This window comes from Actinia tenebrosa, unplaced genomic scaffold (assembly GCF_029948245.1).
Source record: "Actinia tenebrosa isolate PJP-AT-01 unplaced genomic scaffold, QUT_ActTen_1.0 PGA_scaffold1__47_contigs__length_23844297, whole genome shotgun sequence".
NCBI lineage: Eukaryota > Metazoa > Cnidaria > Anthozoa > Actiniaria > Actiniidae > Actinia > Actinia tenebrosa.
Window position 1 is genome coordinate 15,456,439 of NW_028292578.1, and position 16,190 is coordinate 15,472,628.

The 16,190-nt window shown below is 39.2% G+C and overlaps 1 protein-coding gene across 1 annotated transcript; it reads right to left on the reverse strand.

Annotated features, from left to right (window-relative positions):
- Positions 1–269: 269 nt before the first annotated feature.
- On the reverse strand, positions 270–14,826 carry LOC116297789 (uncharacterized). The gene is given in 9 exon segments (XM_031706084.2): positions 270–806; positions 1,349–1,687; positions 1,690–1,717; positions 2,249–2,889; positions 5,678–5,861; positions 8,578–9,446; positions 10,000–10,375; positions 12,254–12,915; positions 14,231–14,826. Coding segments are annotated over 9 exon segments (3,483 nt in total). The 5' UTR covers positions 14,415–14,826; the 3' UTR covers positions 270–606.
- Between the last annotated feature and the right edge of the window lie 1,364 nt (positions 14,827–16,190).

The window sequence follows — 16,190 nt, forward strand, 5'->3', positions numbered from 1 at the left end:
CATTGCAAATTTCTCTGCAAATTTCTCCCTCGCTACGCCCCTGAAACCAACGCTGAACCTACACACATTTAATCTTCACTGCTAGGTCATTACTGCTATTTTCATAAACATGCGAACTCACTAGCTGTGGGCTGCACGCTGAAATTTGGCTTTTGCTCCCGGTTGCCGTTAATCAAAACTAATCAGTCGGTGCCTTTCATATTTTTGATTGACGGCACCAAAAACAAAAACAACAACAACAACAACAAAAAAACAACAACAAAAAAAACAACAAAAAAACAAACAACAACAAAATTTCAGCGTGCAGCTCGCAGCTAGAGAGTTCGGATGTTTATGAAAATAAGCAGTCGAAGTGACTGAAGCGATCAGAAATTTTCGAAGAGCAACTTTTTAGTTTTTTGGTAGCATGTCTCCATTTTCAACAGTACGTACAGTTTTTGCAGCCTGGCATTTCAACGGACTTATAAGACCTCTGGCACCCATAGAAATCGAATAATACATGTAACGTTTTCTTTGCCACATGCCAATTTAGTTTTTATCTAAAAACATATATTAAATTTTATCATACAATATAAAAATAGTAAAAAATAGTCGATCAAATTTAGATCAAACTTGTGATGTTTCCAGTGGTGTCCTCTGTTCTTGCAAACAAGAAATTTCGGTTCTAATTGGACCAATATTTTGCGGTTGCTGTCTTGAATTAAGTAACAGTGGAACAAGAAACATTACGCTAACTCCCAAGGTAGACAAACCACCAGAAATAAAGAATGCAATGCTGTATTCCCCGAAGATATCATAAATCAAACCTGCAAATATACGATATGCAACGCGGTTAATGACTTTTTAATAAAAAATCTTTATTTAAGTGTCTAGTCGTACTAGCGCTTTCACACTAATTGAACACACTTTTCACTCACACACACTACCACAATATTCAATATTCTATGCACACAACGCTCAACTCGTATGTTGATTTAGTTACGGACTTAGCATAGGAAAGAACAACACATCAAACAAACTCAATTCACGTGGCGAACCGACCCCGTTGGAATCACAGCGGTGAAAGACGACGCATAAGGAGCGTTCGCCACCCGTGCCACCATACTACTACTTCACAGTTAGACAAGTAGACCGAATGGTTTACGAGAGGTCTAATCGTTTTAGTCTATAAACCAACTAATCAGTCAGCAAAAGGATACAAACAATTTTGAAAATAATTCGAAAACGCGAGTTGGTGTTGTGTGTGAGGTATCTAACAGCCTTCAAAAGCGCGCGAGTCGCAAGAAAAACAGCCTCGCGTAACAAGATGTTTATTCGACCAGAGTTGAGATATCAACCCCATGCATACCTGCAAGAGGCGTTCCTACGGCTTGTACTAGTGCCACAATACAGCACACATTGCCGAATGCTCGAGGCATATCCTTATCACCTACGATCAGATGTGTTCCCATGCTAAACATCACTGCAAAGCAACCATCACAAATACCAAAGACAATCACGAATACCAAAAAACATGCGTAGTTATAGGCCAGTGGACACAGAGTTGTATTAACTGCACTAATGAGAGCAAATATCTGCAGAATGGTGATGCGGGAAGTCGCCTCGACGTCACCAACCTGGCCAAAGATAATCTTAGAAATAGCTTGACTGATAGCTATGTAGCCAATCAGAAGTGCGCTTTGAGGTTGGGTATTCCTACGTCACTAGCCATGCGTACCTTAGAGAGGCAAAAGAAAGATATATTTGATCATGAATTGATATCTGAAGTTTCAGTTGGGTGTGCAGTTACATATGTGTGCAATATATGGCAAAGCTATAAAATGCTTACAGTCAAACCAACTCGTTCGTTCCTATCAAGGTTTGAAGATTCATTTTATTATTCGAAGTTTGATTTCCACCCTGCTTTGAAGCTTGCATTAATGGAACGAACGTTGCGAATTTGAATAATGGGCTCGGATTAAAAGTTTATTTAGTTCTTCACAGATTCGTGCAAAGCTAAAATTATTTTAACAATCAATGTAGCTACCATCTTAAAGTTATTTGTTTGGTGTGCAGTTTTGTTCAAAAAATCCTTTCACAAATGAACATTTTGATGTTTCGAGGCAAAGATTAAAATTTACGAACGTTCGTTTCATTACTGCAAGCCTCAAAGCAAAATGGAAATCAAACTTCCAATAATAAAACGAATCGTTGAACCTTGATAGGAACGCATGAGCTGGTTTGACTGTAAATGTCACTTTCGACTTACCAAAAATACAAAAGGGACGAAATAACCCGAGAGGATCAAACTCAAAGACAACGTCCATACAGATAAAGCCCTGCTTCTTGTAAACAATTCATAGTCAAAAAAAAGTTTTATCCCGTTCCGTGTAAATATAAGACAGCGTTTGTACCAGGATCTTCTACTAGTAAAAACGTTCACCACCTTTTTCCCCAATGGTTCTTTGGTCCCTTTAGGTAAACTTGAAGTAGGAATAGCAAAAATGCATCCACATAAGAATAAAACAATGCCTGAGCTAGAAAAGACTCGTAAAGAAAACCTCCAGCCGTGTTTCAATATTATCATACTCTGAAGCTTAGAGATGACTGGAAGTCCAAACCCTGCGCCCGCCATTGCTAAACCGTAAGCAAGGGACAAGCGTCTCTTGAAGTGATTATTCAAAGTGACAAGTGAGCTATAAAAACACATGCTCGTACCCACTCCCCAGCAGATTCCATAGGTAATAAACAGAAGACCGAAGTCTGTTACGAAGGAGGATGTTAAGAGGCTAACGCTGGCAAGACATGAACCTACTAACGCAACGGAATGACACCCGAAACGCTGGCAAAGCACAGTCATAATCGGACCAAGAAAGTACATTAATGTGAAAGCCAGCGTACCAAGCCAAGCTGAAAAGACAAACAGAAAAAAAATCAAACCGCCCTTTGGCGAACTCGTGGATACTAGTTGCACTTTCCAGATTGGGCTCCCAATCACCAAAGATCGAGTTTGTATACTGATGTACCGACAATCTCAAAACCGTTCTAATGGAGCTTAAATTTACCAAACCACACTGAACTTTCAAACAACGGCACGAACAATAATTTCTTAGTTTTCAGGGTAAATTTCATGGCAATCTTTACGAAAATCCTTAATCCTGCGTTGATTCGGGAAGCGTGATTTTCGCATGTATTCAACAGGTTTCTATGCAGTCAGAATTAATTTCCCCAAATCAATCTTTAAAGTTTGAAAAGGTCTATTCTTCCTCAACTTGCAGCAAAAATATGATTTCAATCAGAGATCTTGCCCATAGTTAAATCTTCTTTTTCTTTTGAGGCAACTAATTAGCCTATGTAAACACGGGCTTCCTATTTTCCCTCGCCAGAAATTCGTGCCTTCCCAATAAGCTTTAAATCCAGTCCAATGAACGAAAATGGGTGATTCATTAAGAAGAAATGATTTTCACTCCTCTTGAGCGCCTCTTGCTTGGGCTTCTGTCGAACCCTTTCTGTGGCCGTTTTCTCGAAAATAAAATAATATTTTCGAAAACTAACTACGCAGGGATTCATATCTAATAATGGCTATCTAATTTAAAAGAAGAGCGAATTTGATTTTTTGACCCTTGCCACCATTTGTTCGATTCTTGTGGACATTTTTATCACCGGAAGGAAATTTCAGTTAGCATGACAGCTTATAAGTAGGATATTTCGTTACAATCAAAGCGTGTAGTCCACTTTGACCTTGTCAGTCCCTGTCTGTTGTGGACATTGCTTGTCTACCGTTTTTATATCAGAGGACAGAGACAACTAGCGCAAATTGTTCAAAAATACTTCATTAAGGTGGCTCGACCCCCTCACGCTTGACCGCTACCTTCCACTTTTGGAACGCTAGTGCATAAACGTCTTTTATCCGATTGCAAATCGTTTTTGCACATAAGTCACATAAAGATTGAATTAATGTTTGATGCAGTTTTTTATGAGATCGGACGTCATAACACGTGATTATGATGAAATATTTGTTTTCGTTTAGAAAATAAATTTAGCCTTGCAGAGCGTTCAACGCTAAAATGCTTCGTACCACATAATTATATACTGGATGCCTCCATTTGTGGGGATTTTTGAAAAAATCTATCTAGCTAATTATGAGATATTTGAGATTATTTAAATATAGTGCATAATCTACTTTAAAACTAAACAATGGATTTCATACGGCCGAAATTAATATTTCAGAGCTATATATTCACAAAAGTCATTGCTCATTTAGTTTTACTCTGTATCTAGTTTTAAAAGGAACATTTTGAAGGTAATCGACTTATGCGATTTTGTGAAAACGTATAGTGCAGAAGACGGGGTAAACATTTGATGCGCACTTTTCATCGCAGTTTTCTAGTCAATCTTACTAGATCTTCCATTATTCTAAAATTCGCTGATCATTTCTCTCAAAATTACGTCAGGATACAAATTTGAACTTAAACTAATATTACACAAAATTGCAAGACTATTGAACTCATTTAAAGCGATCTAAAGCGAACGAGAAATACAGAAAACATTGATCGTTTCCCAACGATTTGATGCTCTGGGAATTCTATTGTTTGCTAATGATTATAACATCAAATTCTTTCGCACCATGCACGGTCTGATCTCGCTTGGCTGCTTTCCGATTTACTCCCGAAGTATGGTTCTTTATCTAAACTCAAAGGTCTTGCTCGCTTCTTTCTTGAAGTTTTAATTTGAGGCATGTTCGCCGATTCTATTCACTCACACTGACAAAGTACATCATGACAAACGTCCCACGTTTGAATAAAAAAAACAACTGTTTGTTACCAAATATTAGTTTAAGTTCAAATTTGTATCCTGACGTAATTTTGAGAGAAATGATCAGCGAATTTTAGAATAATGGAAGATCTAGTAAGATTGACTAGAAAACTGCGATGAAAAGTGCGCATCAAATGTTTACCCCGTCTTCTGCACTATACGTTTTCACAAAATCGCATAAGTCGATTACCTTCAAAATGTTCCTTTTAAAACTAGATACAGAGTAAAACTAAATGAGCAATGACTTTTGTGAATATATAGCTCTGAAATATTAATTTCGGCCGTATGAAATCCATTGTTTAGTTTTAAAGTAGATTATGCACTATATTTAAATAATCTCAAATATCTCATAATTAGCTAGATAGATTTTTTCAAAAATCCCCACAAATGGAGGCATCCAGTATATAATTATGTGGTACGAAGCATTTTAGCGTTGAACGCTCTGCAAGGCTAAATTTATTTTCTAAACGAAAACAAATATTTCATCATAATCACGTGTTATGACGTCCGATCTCACTAAAAATTGCATCAAATATTAATTCAATCTTTATGTGACTTATGTGCAAAAAAGATTTGCAATCGGATAAAAGACGTTTATGCACTAGCGTTCCAAAAGTGGAAGGTAGCGGTCAAGCGTGAGGGGGTCGAGCCACCTTAAAGCACTATGAAACGACTGCTTATGTCTCTGTACTGTATGGGGTCGGTAAATGTAAATGTAAATGTGATATAAACACTCTGGGAGCTAGCTTGGAGCACTCGAGCGGCAAGAGAAACGCTCCGGCGGCTACGCTTCGTCAAGGTTCCTAAGCTTGCTTCTATTGTGCTCTACAGCTACCAGCGTGTTTATCTCGCAGAACAGAAACAATACGATACAACACTATACCTGTTCTTAGTTCATCACTGTGAAAGGCATCCAGAAGTGGCGTAAATAGAATCCCAAATGAATTCTGTAGTCCAAAGACAATAAATTGAACGAGAAAAGAAGCTCCACACACAATCCAAGATCTTTTAGATATCTCCCCTACGCCATTCGCCTTTTCTACCATCTTTGTACCGGGGTGCAAGAATCAAATATAGGCAAGGACGGAGGCTAGGCTTTCGAAGATAATGCTAAGAAAATCCTGTTTTTTTGAACAGGGTTTGTGCCGAGTTACACTTTAAATTAAAGGACTATTCAAGGAATATGTTCAGCTAATAACTAATCCATGATTTTACACGTCTTACGTGGTAAAACGGTCACTGGTGATAGATTTATCAATAAACCATGTGATGAGATCTTTGTTTACCACGGGACCGGAGAAAAACGTTTGCGCATGCGTTCATTTCACCACGTTTTCTAAGAATTCCGGCTGCGTTACCAGCGCGTGGTTTAGACTCTTCCACAGTCTCTCGCTCGTCCGTTCCGTCTCCACGCTTAGAGACTGTAACGGTACAATGACCGAAAGGACTTATGGGTCCCGAAAACTTGGACCCAGCGTGCTTTGGGAACCAAAATACTCGTCCACAGTCTCTCTCGTTTCAATATTTTCAAGATGGTGGCCATTTCGTTGTGCTCACATCCTCTTTACTACCCTGCGAGCAGAGTCTCCTTTTAACTCCTATACGGGCGAGAGAAGGAAAGGAGACTGCAGAAATCGTGTATTTCTTTTGTAGTGCCGTTATCCAAGAATATGGATAATGAGATGCATAATTTCAGGTTTCATACTGGTTTAAACTGGTTTTGATGCGCGAGTCTGTATTAAATAATATGGCCGATGACCAAAATTGAGCCCGTTTCGTAATTTCGAAAGCGATCTATATCACGTTTTATCAAAACAAAAATCAATTTCAACCAATTACTCATCAAAGGAAATCGCTAGAAAGTTTTATGGATTCCAAAGACCCGTTTGTTTCGCTGCCGACAGGTCATGCAAAGTCACTTATTTTCCAGCTTGTAACTCCGATGATCAAACATCTTCAAGAAATCGATCCAAACACTAGTCGATACCCTAAAAATCCTCTTTTGGTGGCAATAACTCCGCTCCAGGCACTGATGAGCGACCAAATTTCCGCTTGTGAAAAAATAGTTCTTCAAACTGCTAAGCTTGATGAAATTGAAGCAGTGAAAGAAGAAGCACGAGATCATCTTTCACTGAGGTCATGACTCTAAAAACATGTTTTAAGCGGTAATCGTGTTCGGACAGGAACCGGAAACCATTTATAAAACGAGTGAGCTTGTGAACGAGTTAGTTTCTTAGCAACCGCTGCGCATGCTCAAAAAAAATTGTACACGATTTCTGCAGAGTCTCCTTTCCTTCTCCGCCCGTAGAGGAGTTAAAAGGAGACTCTGCTCGCAGGGTACCTCTTTACCAGACCTTACTCATTTTCCTAGATTAGACAAATGAGTAGGGTCTGTGCCCGAGAATGCTATTCCCTCGTATTCATACGAATGCAAAATCGTAAATTCGGAGAAATACGAAAGAAGAAAATGTGACAACATCCCAAAGTGATTTTAACGGAGTATGAACAAGTGAATTGTGCCGAATTGAATTATTTCAAAGTCAACTAGCATTAGCGAAAATAAAAAGACAGCAAAGAAACATTGCACATTAAAATACACATCCACATTTGGGCGGAAACCACCCTTCATAGGTCCTTGTAGTGTACTGTGGTTAACACATCGGACTAGAATACCGAAGACGTGAGTTCCATTTCCGCTAAGGGCATTTGATGTTTTTCTCTTATTCTCTCTTAGAGCCCACGTTTTTGCTAGGTCCCATTTTTCTCGCGGGCACGTAGTCGAAACAGGAACCCCAAAACGCCGATTCTTTCTCAAACCCATCACAAGAACAGGAACCCCAAAACGCCTATTCTTTCTCAAACCCATCACAAGAACGCCTGTTCTGCAGTCTAATTTTGAGTTAGGCTTCAGGTCCTCGAATTTCGGACCGGAAGTTTCAATTGCGCCTGCCTAAATCACAGGTAAGCCGATGTTTGGGTTACCTTTGGTCTTCAGGGATTCAAATTGCTTCGAACAACGTTAATCCATTTTTGACCTTAGCTTTTTAGCTTAAATATAGTAGTTAAATCACTTATTATTTGCCTACGGTATACTTGAAGTTTATCCGCCGGATAGCGCTATCCACCCTTCGTACAACCGGGCCCTGGTCTATACATTGAAAACTTTGGCTCTAGTACTATTCATTTGCTATTAAAACAGCTACTCCAAATGCACAAAAGTATATTTTTATTACTTTGATCTTGCAATGACAATTAAACTGCCAAAAATGCACGTTTAACCTCTCCTAAGGTAAACCCGGCCGTTAACGCACTGATTTGGCTTGTTTTCATTTATAAATAGCTTCATTGTTTTACTGATATATTTAATTAAATATGCATATGTATATTCCTAGTTTTCTTTCACTTATTTATTTCTTATTCTATCAATGAATGCCTTAGTGGAAGCTCTCAACCAAAACTTCGTTGTATAAGCTGCTGTGTTACAGTATCAGATTTAACAGGACCATTTCTCGAGTGTCAAGACCGGCAGAGCACCAGGAAGACGGCACCAAACGATTATCCGGCGGAACCGCAAAAAAACCGGTCTCCATTGAAAGAGATCCTAAACAAACGAATGCTGTGTGCCACGTTGCCCAGTTATAGGACCGTTTCTCAAGTGTCAAAACCGAGCGTCAGGAAAAATACCAAACGATTATCCGGCGGCTTCATTGTGGAACAAACCACAGATCTCGACTGAAGAAGATTGTAAACAAATGTAATGCGGCGTGCCACGTTGCTCAGTTATAGGACCGTTTCTCGACTGCCAATAACGCGATCCCAAGAAAAAGAACTTTCTGCTTGGGTTATCCTAGACAGTTCAGTATCTGCACGGCTACATTTTGGTTTTGTGTCAACGTAAATTTTTTCAATCTCCAGGGCTTTTTCCATTAGTTTGCTAAATATATCCCCAATGGAATCACTTTCTTTCTCACGATACAGTGAACAGGAAGTCTTGTAACTTGTTACAACCTCCGGAAATGCGTCCTTTCCTGTTTCGGTGTCATATTCAAGATCAGTATCAGTGGATCCAAACCTCGATCGTACGGACCTCAAGCTCGCTGTTTCTTCGCTACCCGTCGATCTTCCCGAGTCGGAATTGATGCTACCATTTGCTTTATGAGTGGCCAGAATCAAACACTCTTGGTCCCCACTTATGATATTTGGAGTGTACTTATCAGTACCGAAATGCTGGCTAATTTGTTTCGGTACTGATGACTTAACGACAGGGTACCCAACGAAAGCGATCTGATCATGGCATGCAAGTTGACAGTGAAGAGCTCCATCGGTGGCCTGTGCATCATCTAAAAGACGCGATATGACTAGACTTGATGGTCGACTGTATGGTTCTTCTAATACACGTCTACGCCAGGGCACTAGTTGTTGTTTGTCAAGGTGAGTGCTAGAGGCACCTATCCTCTCATTAAAGTCAACCATGATCTTGATATCATCGGAGGACGCCCTGGTCACTTCAACATCTTTTTCTGTTTTCTCGGCAGTGAGTCTCTTGCCAATCATTCGCTGGACCACGAACATCAATAATATACCAATGATTAATGTCGATCCCGAAAGAATGAAAGCGGGGCCATAGCTTCTAGATTTGTCGAATATCAAACCTAAAGAATTAGAAAAAGAGTCAAGTAAAGGTGCATTATTCACAGTGTTTTCCTCTGGATGACCACAGGGGGGCTTGCGTATCTTGAGGATCAAAAAATGTCGGCAGCACCAAAGCTTCCTGCTAGAGCCACCCACGCTGGACAAGTCAGAGGGGGAGAGACCAGGCTAAAACAAGGGGTTTTCCGGCCAGTTCCGGTTTTTCCTCCCTTCTCTCGAATTCATCCCTAACTAATTTAAATTGGTAAGAACTATGCTCCGGGGTCATACATGGACTGGATAATGGCTGCCAGAGGCGCCTTCACATGCTTTCAGTTTGATCGACCCCGTGGAGTTACTTGTTGTTAGTTGTTACTAATTGTAATTGTGATAGCGATTAGCAATAAGTATTTCTTTTCAACATACAAAATTATCAATCTCACCCTCTCCTTCGACCTCGCGCACGCACAAACCACATAGACGTGAGCCAACTCTTGCTGGAAATATTTAAACCAGATGACTTAACAAATCAGTGTACAATTAGGAACATCTTCCTATTGGTAAACTGCAGCTCACCTGCTATTGGGGGCCCTAATATAAGGGGAATGGATATCAGACCATAAAGACATCCAAACGCTCGTGGCATCATTGCTTTACCGACAATCAGTTCTGTGCCCATGCCGATCATGACTGACCAACATCCATCAGCAAATCCGAACAGTACAACATATATGACAAGAATAAAATAGCCATATTTAGTAGCCAATGGACAGAGCATTGTTGCTATAGCTTGGATGAAAAGAATTCCTTGGAGTATCATGATTCGTTTTGATCGGGCAAAATCGCCAAGTTTGCCGAAGAGGACTTTGAAGACTGTCTGGTTAATGGCTAAGTAAACAATCAGGAGAGTACTATGTGCTCGAGGCACCCCGATGTCTTTAGCCATGCGAATCTATGAAGAGAAAACAACAAAATCGTACGGTGAGGTTAAATGGAATTGGACCTAAGAAGAAGACCCAAAACTACAACGGTGCAATTTAATTTTTCATGCCGACTCGGTTTTTCATGTAGGAACTTACGTTCAAAAATAGTTTAAAATTTGTCCGAATGACTTCATCCACCTCGTGCAACCCTAAAACGTCAAAAATAGCTTTTAAAGACATTCTGTGATGTTAACAAGATTTTGACATAAAAACCCGATATCGGGATAAATAGTCCTTTTCCTTATTCGGTAAATACCGCTGTGTTTTATTACTGAAGACTCATTTGCACAGGCTTAGCCTCGTCCAAGAGAAAATATTCATTTTCGAAAGTCAACTCATTTATGTAAGGAATGTGCAGCTTGAACATATACCGATGTCCTAAATTCCAACGGACTTTTAATGGCAACTGTTAATCTTGAGCTGACAATCTCGTACCCCGAGCCTGCGTTTCTTCTGGTCTGCGGCGAAGAACGAGGGCTCTGGCATAATCCATTTTTTGAGACCAGGATTTCTTGGACTTCCGGTATAACAGCGCACGCGTTTAAAGACTTGCCAAAAACTTTTTCCCAATTTTAAATTTTTGCTATAATTTTTTTTCTTTGATTTTCACTTTGAATTATTTTTTACTTTGATTATTTTGATCGGTTATATCTCACTTTCCGAAAATTGCGCATGCGCCAAAATATGGATTATGCCAGAGCCCTCGTCCTTCGCCGCAGACCAGAGGAAACGCAGGCTCTGGGTATGAGATTGCTCTGGCATAATCAATTATTTGGCGCATGCGCAATTTTCCAGAAGTGTAATATAATCAATGAAAATCATGCTTTAAAATAGTTTATGTTTACTTTCGATTAAAATAAAATTAAGAATATCGGGAACATTTAAAAAAATTTTGGCAAGTCTTTGAACCCATGCGCTCTTATACCGGAAGTCCAAGAAATCCTGGTCTCCTGAGTCAAAGAATTGATTATACCAGAGCCCTCGTTCTTGCCGCAGGCCAGAAGAAACGCAGGCTCTTGGTACGAGATTGATGAGATGACTCATAAACGGGGCCAAGCCTGTGTAATTGAGTCTGTGGTATACAAAAACAGCGGTATGTGTCGAATTCGAAACTGTTGTATTGCAGTTGTATTTTGAGTCGGCCCAGGCACCACGTCTTTCACTGAGCCAAATACTTACTATACTCTAACTATACTCACGGAAATACTCCATCGCCAAACCAAAAGATGACAATCGATTGACTGCTATTGTAGCTGCGATCAGGCTCGAGGCTGACATTCAGAGAAAGAGGCAAATAGGTGCCCGAGTTGTATAAGCTTACTTAGACAAGTGATTCCAGAGAGTTCCGGAGTCGCCTTGATCACGTTCGGTTCGGTTCTCTCCCTTTCTAAGCTCTTTTTACCCCCGGCCACTCTATCAGCCACTTTTGAGCTTTAAGTAAGAGTTAAATAGACGAAAACCATTTAATTTCAGCAGTTCTAAAATACAGCTATTTCAAAAAAAGTTGAATACTGAATACTGCATACTGAAAAGTGAAGAACGAACATTCCAAGAACGAAGTGGATTGTGAATCAAATTGACATTGTCTAAAGTAGGATTAATAATAAATATCTATTCTACTTTTAGTGCATTCCATCTGAAACAATATACTAACTACATGTAGAGAGTTAATTGCTGTATATTTACTTTTTATTTCAAATTAACGCGATGCCCTTTGGTCTTGGAATGCACTATTCAGTATGCAGCATTCAGTATTCAACCTTTTTTGAAATAGCTGTATATATTTTCACTTTACTTTAAATACAAATAACACTAGTTCCATGGTACATTTACGACATCTTACTTACCACAAAAACAAAGGGAATAAAGTACCCAAAAATGCAAAAACCTAACGCCACAACCCAGATTGCAAATGCGCAATCTTTAAAGGGTTCTGGGTCAAAGATGTCCAAGAGCTTTTTCAGCATCCCGTACAGCGGTCTAACGGGTTTCTTTACGTCATCCGTCAGCGGTGATTCTTTGCTGACTTCACAGGTGGAACCTTGGAAAAACTTGCTTCGCTGGTTTGACTTTTCTGTATTGTTGGTGTCAACGGGTAGGTACGTAAGTCCGCAGAGAAATAACACTGCAGAGACCGCTGCTATTATGCGGAATGTAGAACGCCAACCGTAGATTCCAATCAGGTATTCCATAATTATGATCATTGCTGGTGTCCCGACGCCGGACCCGGCAAGAGTGACACCATAAGCAAAGCACAGATGTTTCTTAAAAAAAGATGTCAGTCCAGCGATGGACGCAAAGTAAGCAAAACTCGAACCCAGTCCAAATAGGATGCCATAGGTAACGTACAACCATGGAAAAGACGTCACAAGTGATGTCATAATCAAGCCAAGGCATATGAGTGTTGCTCCAAGGCACGTGATCACGCGGCTACCCCATCGGGCACACATAGCTGTGGCAAGCGGTCCATTCATAAAGGTCAACCCAAAGGATACCGAACCGATCCATGCTGGGGACATAAAATGAAAAAAACTTTCAATTTGAGGTCAGTGACGGTGGTGGGAAAGCTTGTGGTTTGGGTTCATGATTCATGAGTAAAAGCTAACTTACAAAAATATTTTGTTTGCACGAGAAAACGTAGGATATGTCATGTAGGCGCACTGAGTAATGATAATTAATTCTCAGGAGTAGATTGACGCTGTTACCAAGCCCCTTAGGATTATTGCGCCTTGTAATTACTTCTAACTAATTGTTTAATTAGCACTATTGAAGAAATAGAAAACGCGCGCGCGTGCTGTGTGCTGTCATAAAGCACGCGGGGGTTGGCAGAACACGAAAGAAGTGTTAGGAGAAGCACGACGCGTAGCGGAGTGCTTCTCGACACTTCTCGAGTGTTCTGCCAACCCCCAAGTGCTTTATGACTGCACACAGCACAACAAGCAAGTTTTTTATTTCTTTTATGAAATACAAATTACAATAATAGATAGGAATGACGCAACGGAAAGTGCTCGCGCGTGCAATGTGCTCTAATAAAGCACGCGCTCCAAACTAATCAGAACGCGACATTCATAACAGTTATTTTATGATTAGTAATTAGTGTTTCACGGATTAATTGTTTACACTCTAGTGCGTGCACTCACTAAAATTTTGTTAAATCAAGCTAAGACACTAAAAAAAATTTTGAATATGCGGGTTAAATTGCGGGAAGATTTTTGGACAAAATATCACACCACAGAGATCAGTTTGAAATGTAGCTACTGAAGTAAAAAAAAAAAAAAGGCTTTGCACGAAATGAATCTATGAAGAACTAGATTCTTAATCTCAGCCTAGATATGAAATTTGTTCCGCTCAATTAATGCAGGTTTCAAAACAAACTTGAAATCTGACATTTCGAATAATAAACTGAATCTTCCAAACTGGATGAAACGACTCCCTGACGGCCTACCGGCAAAAAATCTTTTGAAGGCTTATAACTTCCATGAAAGTAAAGTGTTTTTCTTTTAGATTTTTTAAAGGCATTTAGTACTTTGTACAAGTCTTTTGTGGATACTCTTAAAACAGAACGTAAACATTCAGATCAGATCAAATTTGCATGTAGGAAGTGACTTCTGAAAAAGATATTGATTTATTCATAGCGAGATTACAGCTGTAAAAAGGCATTCGAACAACAACAAAAAAATATATAATAAGATAAGTGGTCCCCCTCTGCCCACCATAATCTTAAATTTATCATAGTGGTTTTTAACTTCTTCTTGGGTAGTTTTTAGTGCTTTTTTTTGTCATTAGAAAGATTCGAGGCGGTCATGTGTAGTTTACATACTCACCAGTAGATGACTCTCCTTCTCGAAAGTCATTCAAAAACTCTATGAAAAACGATCCAAAAGAGTTTTGGATGCCAACGACGATGAACTGAATGAGAAAGGATGCAAAGCAAACGAGCCAAGACCAGTGAGAGTCAACGCCAACCGCTAGACGGATGCGGCGAAAACAAATCGACCTTTTTGTCATGTAGGAAAGATTGACCAAGTTGCTGTAGGTTACAAATAAAGAGAGATTTTGTAGACCTTTGAGTTAACTGGCCCCACTACGAACACCAAGGAAGAGCGGTTAGTAAGGATTCGAAAACCCAGATTATTTTTCTTTTATCATCGCTCTACAGTCTTCATACTATCAAGCGACGACTGACGAACATAAAATTTCGCATTCGAAGATTTTTATTTTGTTCCGCAAGAACTTGCTTTACTAGTATTAGGGCAAACTAGTCAAAACCTGTTTGAATCTTGTTAGATGAAAAATTGTTAGACCAGCTCCTTAAGTGCATGTCACGAATATTATTTTCGCTTTTCCTTCTTCAATTTTCCTTCGAATATAGCAAAATCGCTACTCATAAAAATTGTCAAAATTCTAATCTCTTATTTTTGCTTCAGGCAAACTTGTTTTCATGCAAAAGAATATCATGTTTTGGATATATTGTTTTTATAATGAGGTTTGGTTTGCATCTACATCAACAGAATATAAACACACGTAATTTGGAAATCAGCGATCGTGGACTCAAGGAATACTGGAGTCCAATAATATGATATAGTGTTCAAATATTTACACAGAAATTTATTCTAGATTTTCAGAAGTCATGCTATTTGTTGAACATGTCATTGAATATAAAATTCAAAGATAATTCTTTATTACTATTAGCATATACCAACTTGTGTAGAAGACTCCGTAAATATTCCCCGATATTCACAATAATTGCTAAAAAGCCCCTTCAGCTTGGGGTAATGTTTTCCCATCTCAATCAGACCGTGTCATTCCCTTGAGAATAAAATTCTTCGTTTGAGCTGTATCCATATTCATGTGTCTTCTCATGTGCTACCGAGCGCAAACCTTAAAGAAATAATACTCTAGCCGGAATGACATGTGGTCTGAAATGGGAAAACATTACGTCAGAGCCGAAGAGGTCTATTTTGGTATTTTTCGACATATTTATCGTTTGCAACCACGTTTGCTTGTGCCAGAAATTTCTACTGGGTTTTCGATTCTAATAAAAAACAATCCCTATGGCCATGCAGAGCCACCAGTAACACAACGAGCTATGGTCAAGTGAAGTTTCCGTATTTTTAGTGTAAATGCTTTTTTGGGGGGTGGGGGGGGGGGGGTACAATTAGGGTTAGGGTTTGGATTGGGTTTCAGGTAATAGATCAAAAACGAGTGCGAGTGTTTGATCAGGGCATCCAAACACCGAGAAACAGATGAAAGCACGAGGCCGTAAACACGAAGCACGAGTTTTCAAACTTACTTCTCAGTCTCATCATAATCCATTCGTTCTTCAATCTACTGACACTAAAAAAGTGAACAGTGTTTTGATCAGTGTCTTGATCCATTTTTGATCAAGTATCAAGGTGCGTGCACGTGATTACAATGCAAAGTCGCCATTGGTCAATGACCTCATGAATTATTAATGAGTATGAGAAGACGTTATAATCAATGATTTTAATTATTAAAATGATCCAATAATGCCATCTCATGTAGCCTTACATAAAGTACTAAACGTGTTTCATCAAGCATTTTTCTTGAAAACAAATTCCAAGACCTATAGTTTTTTTTAGCATAGGGAATTTCAATTCACGTTTATAAATTTGAATGAGTCTTTATAGTTGGGAATCAATAGCCATGGAAAAGAAAAATACTATACTCAAGAAAATGATAATCTTCAAACAGGTGCTAAATCTGCTTCTAAGTGAACCACAAGCAACAGCTTACGAAAAGTTTTATTCCAAATCTTTTCGA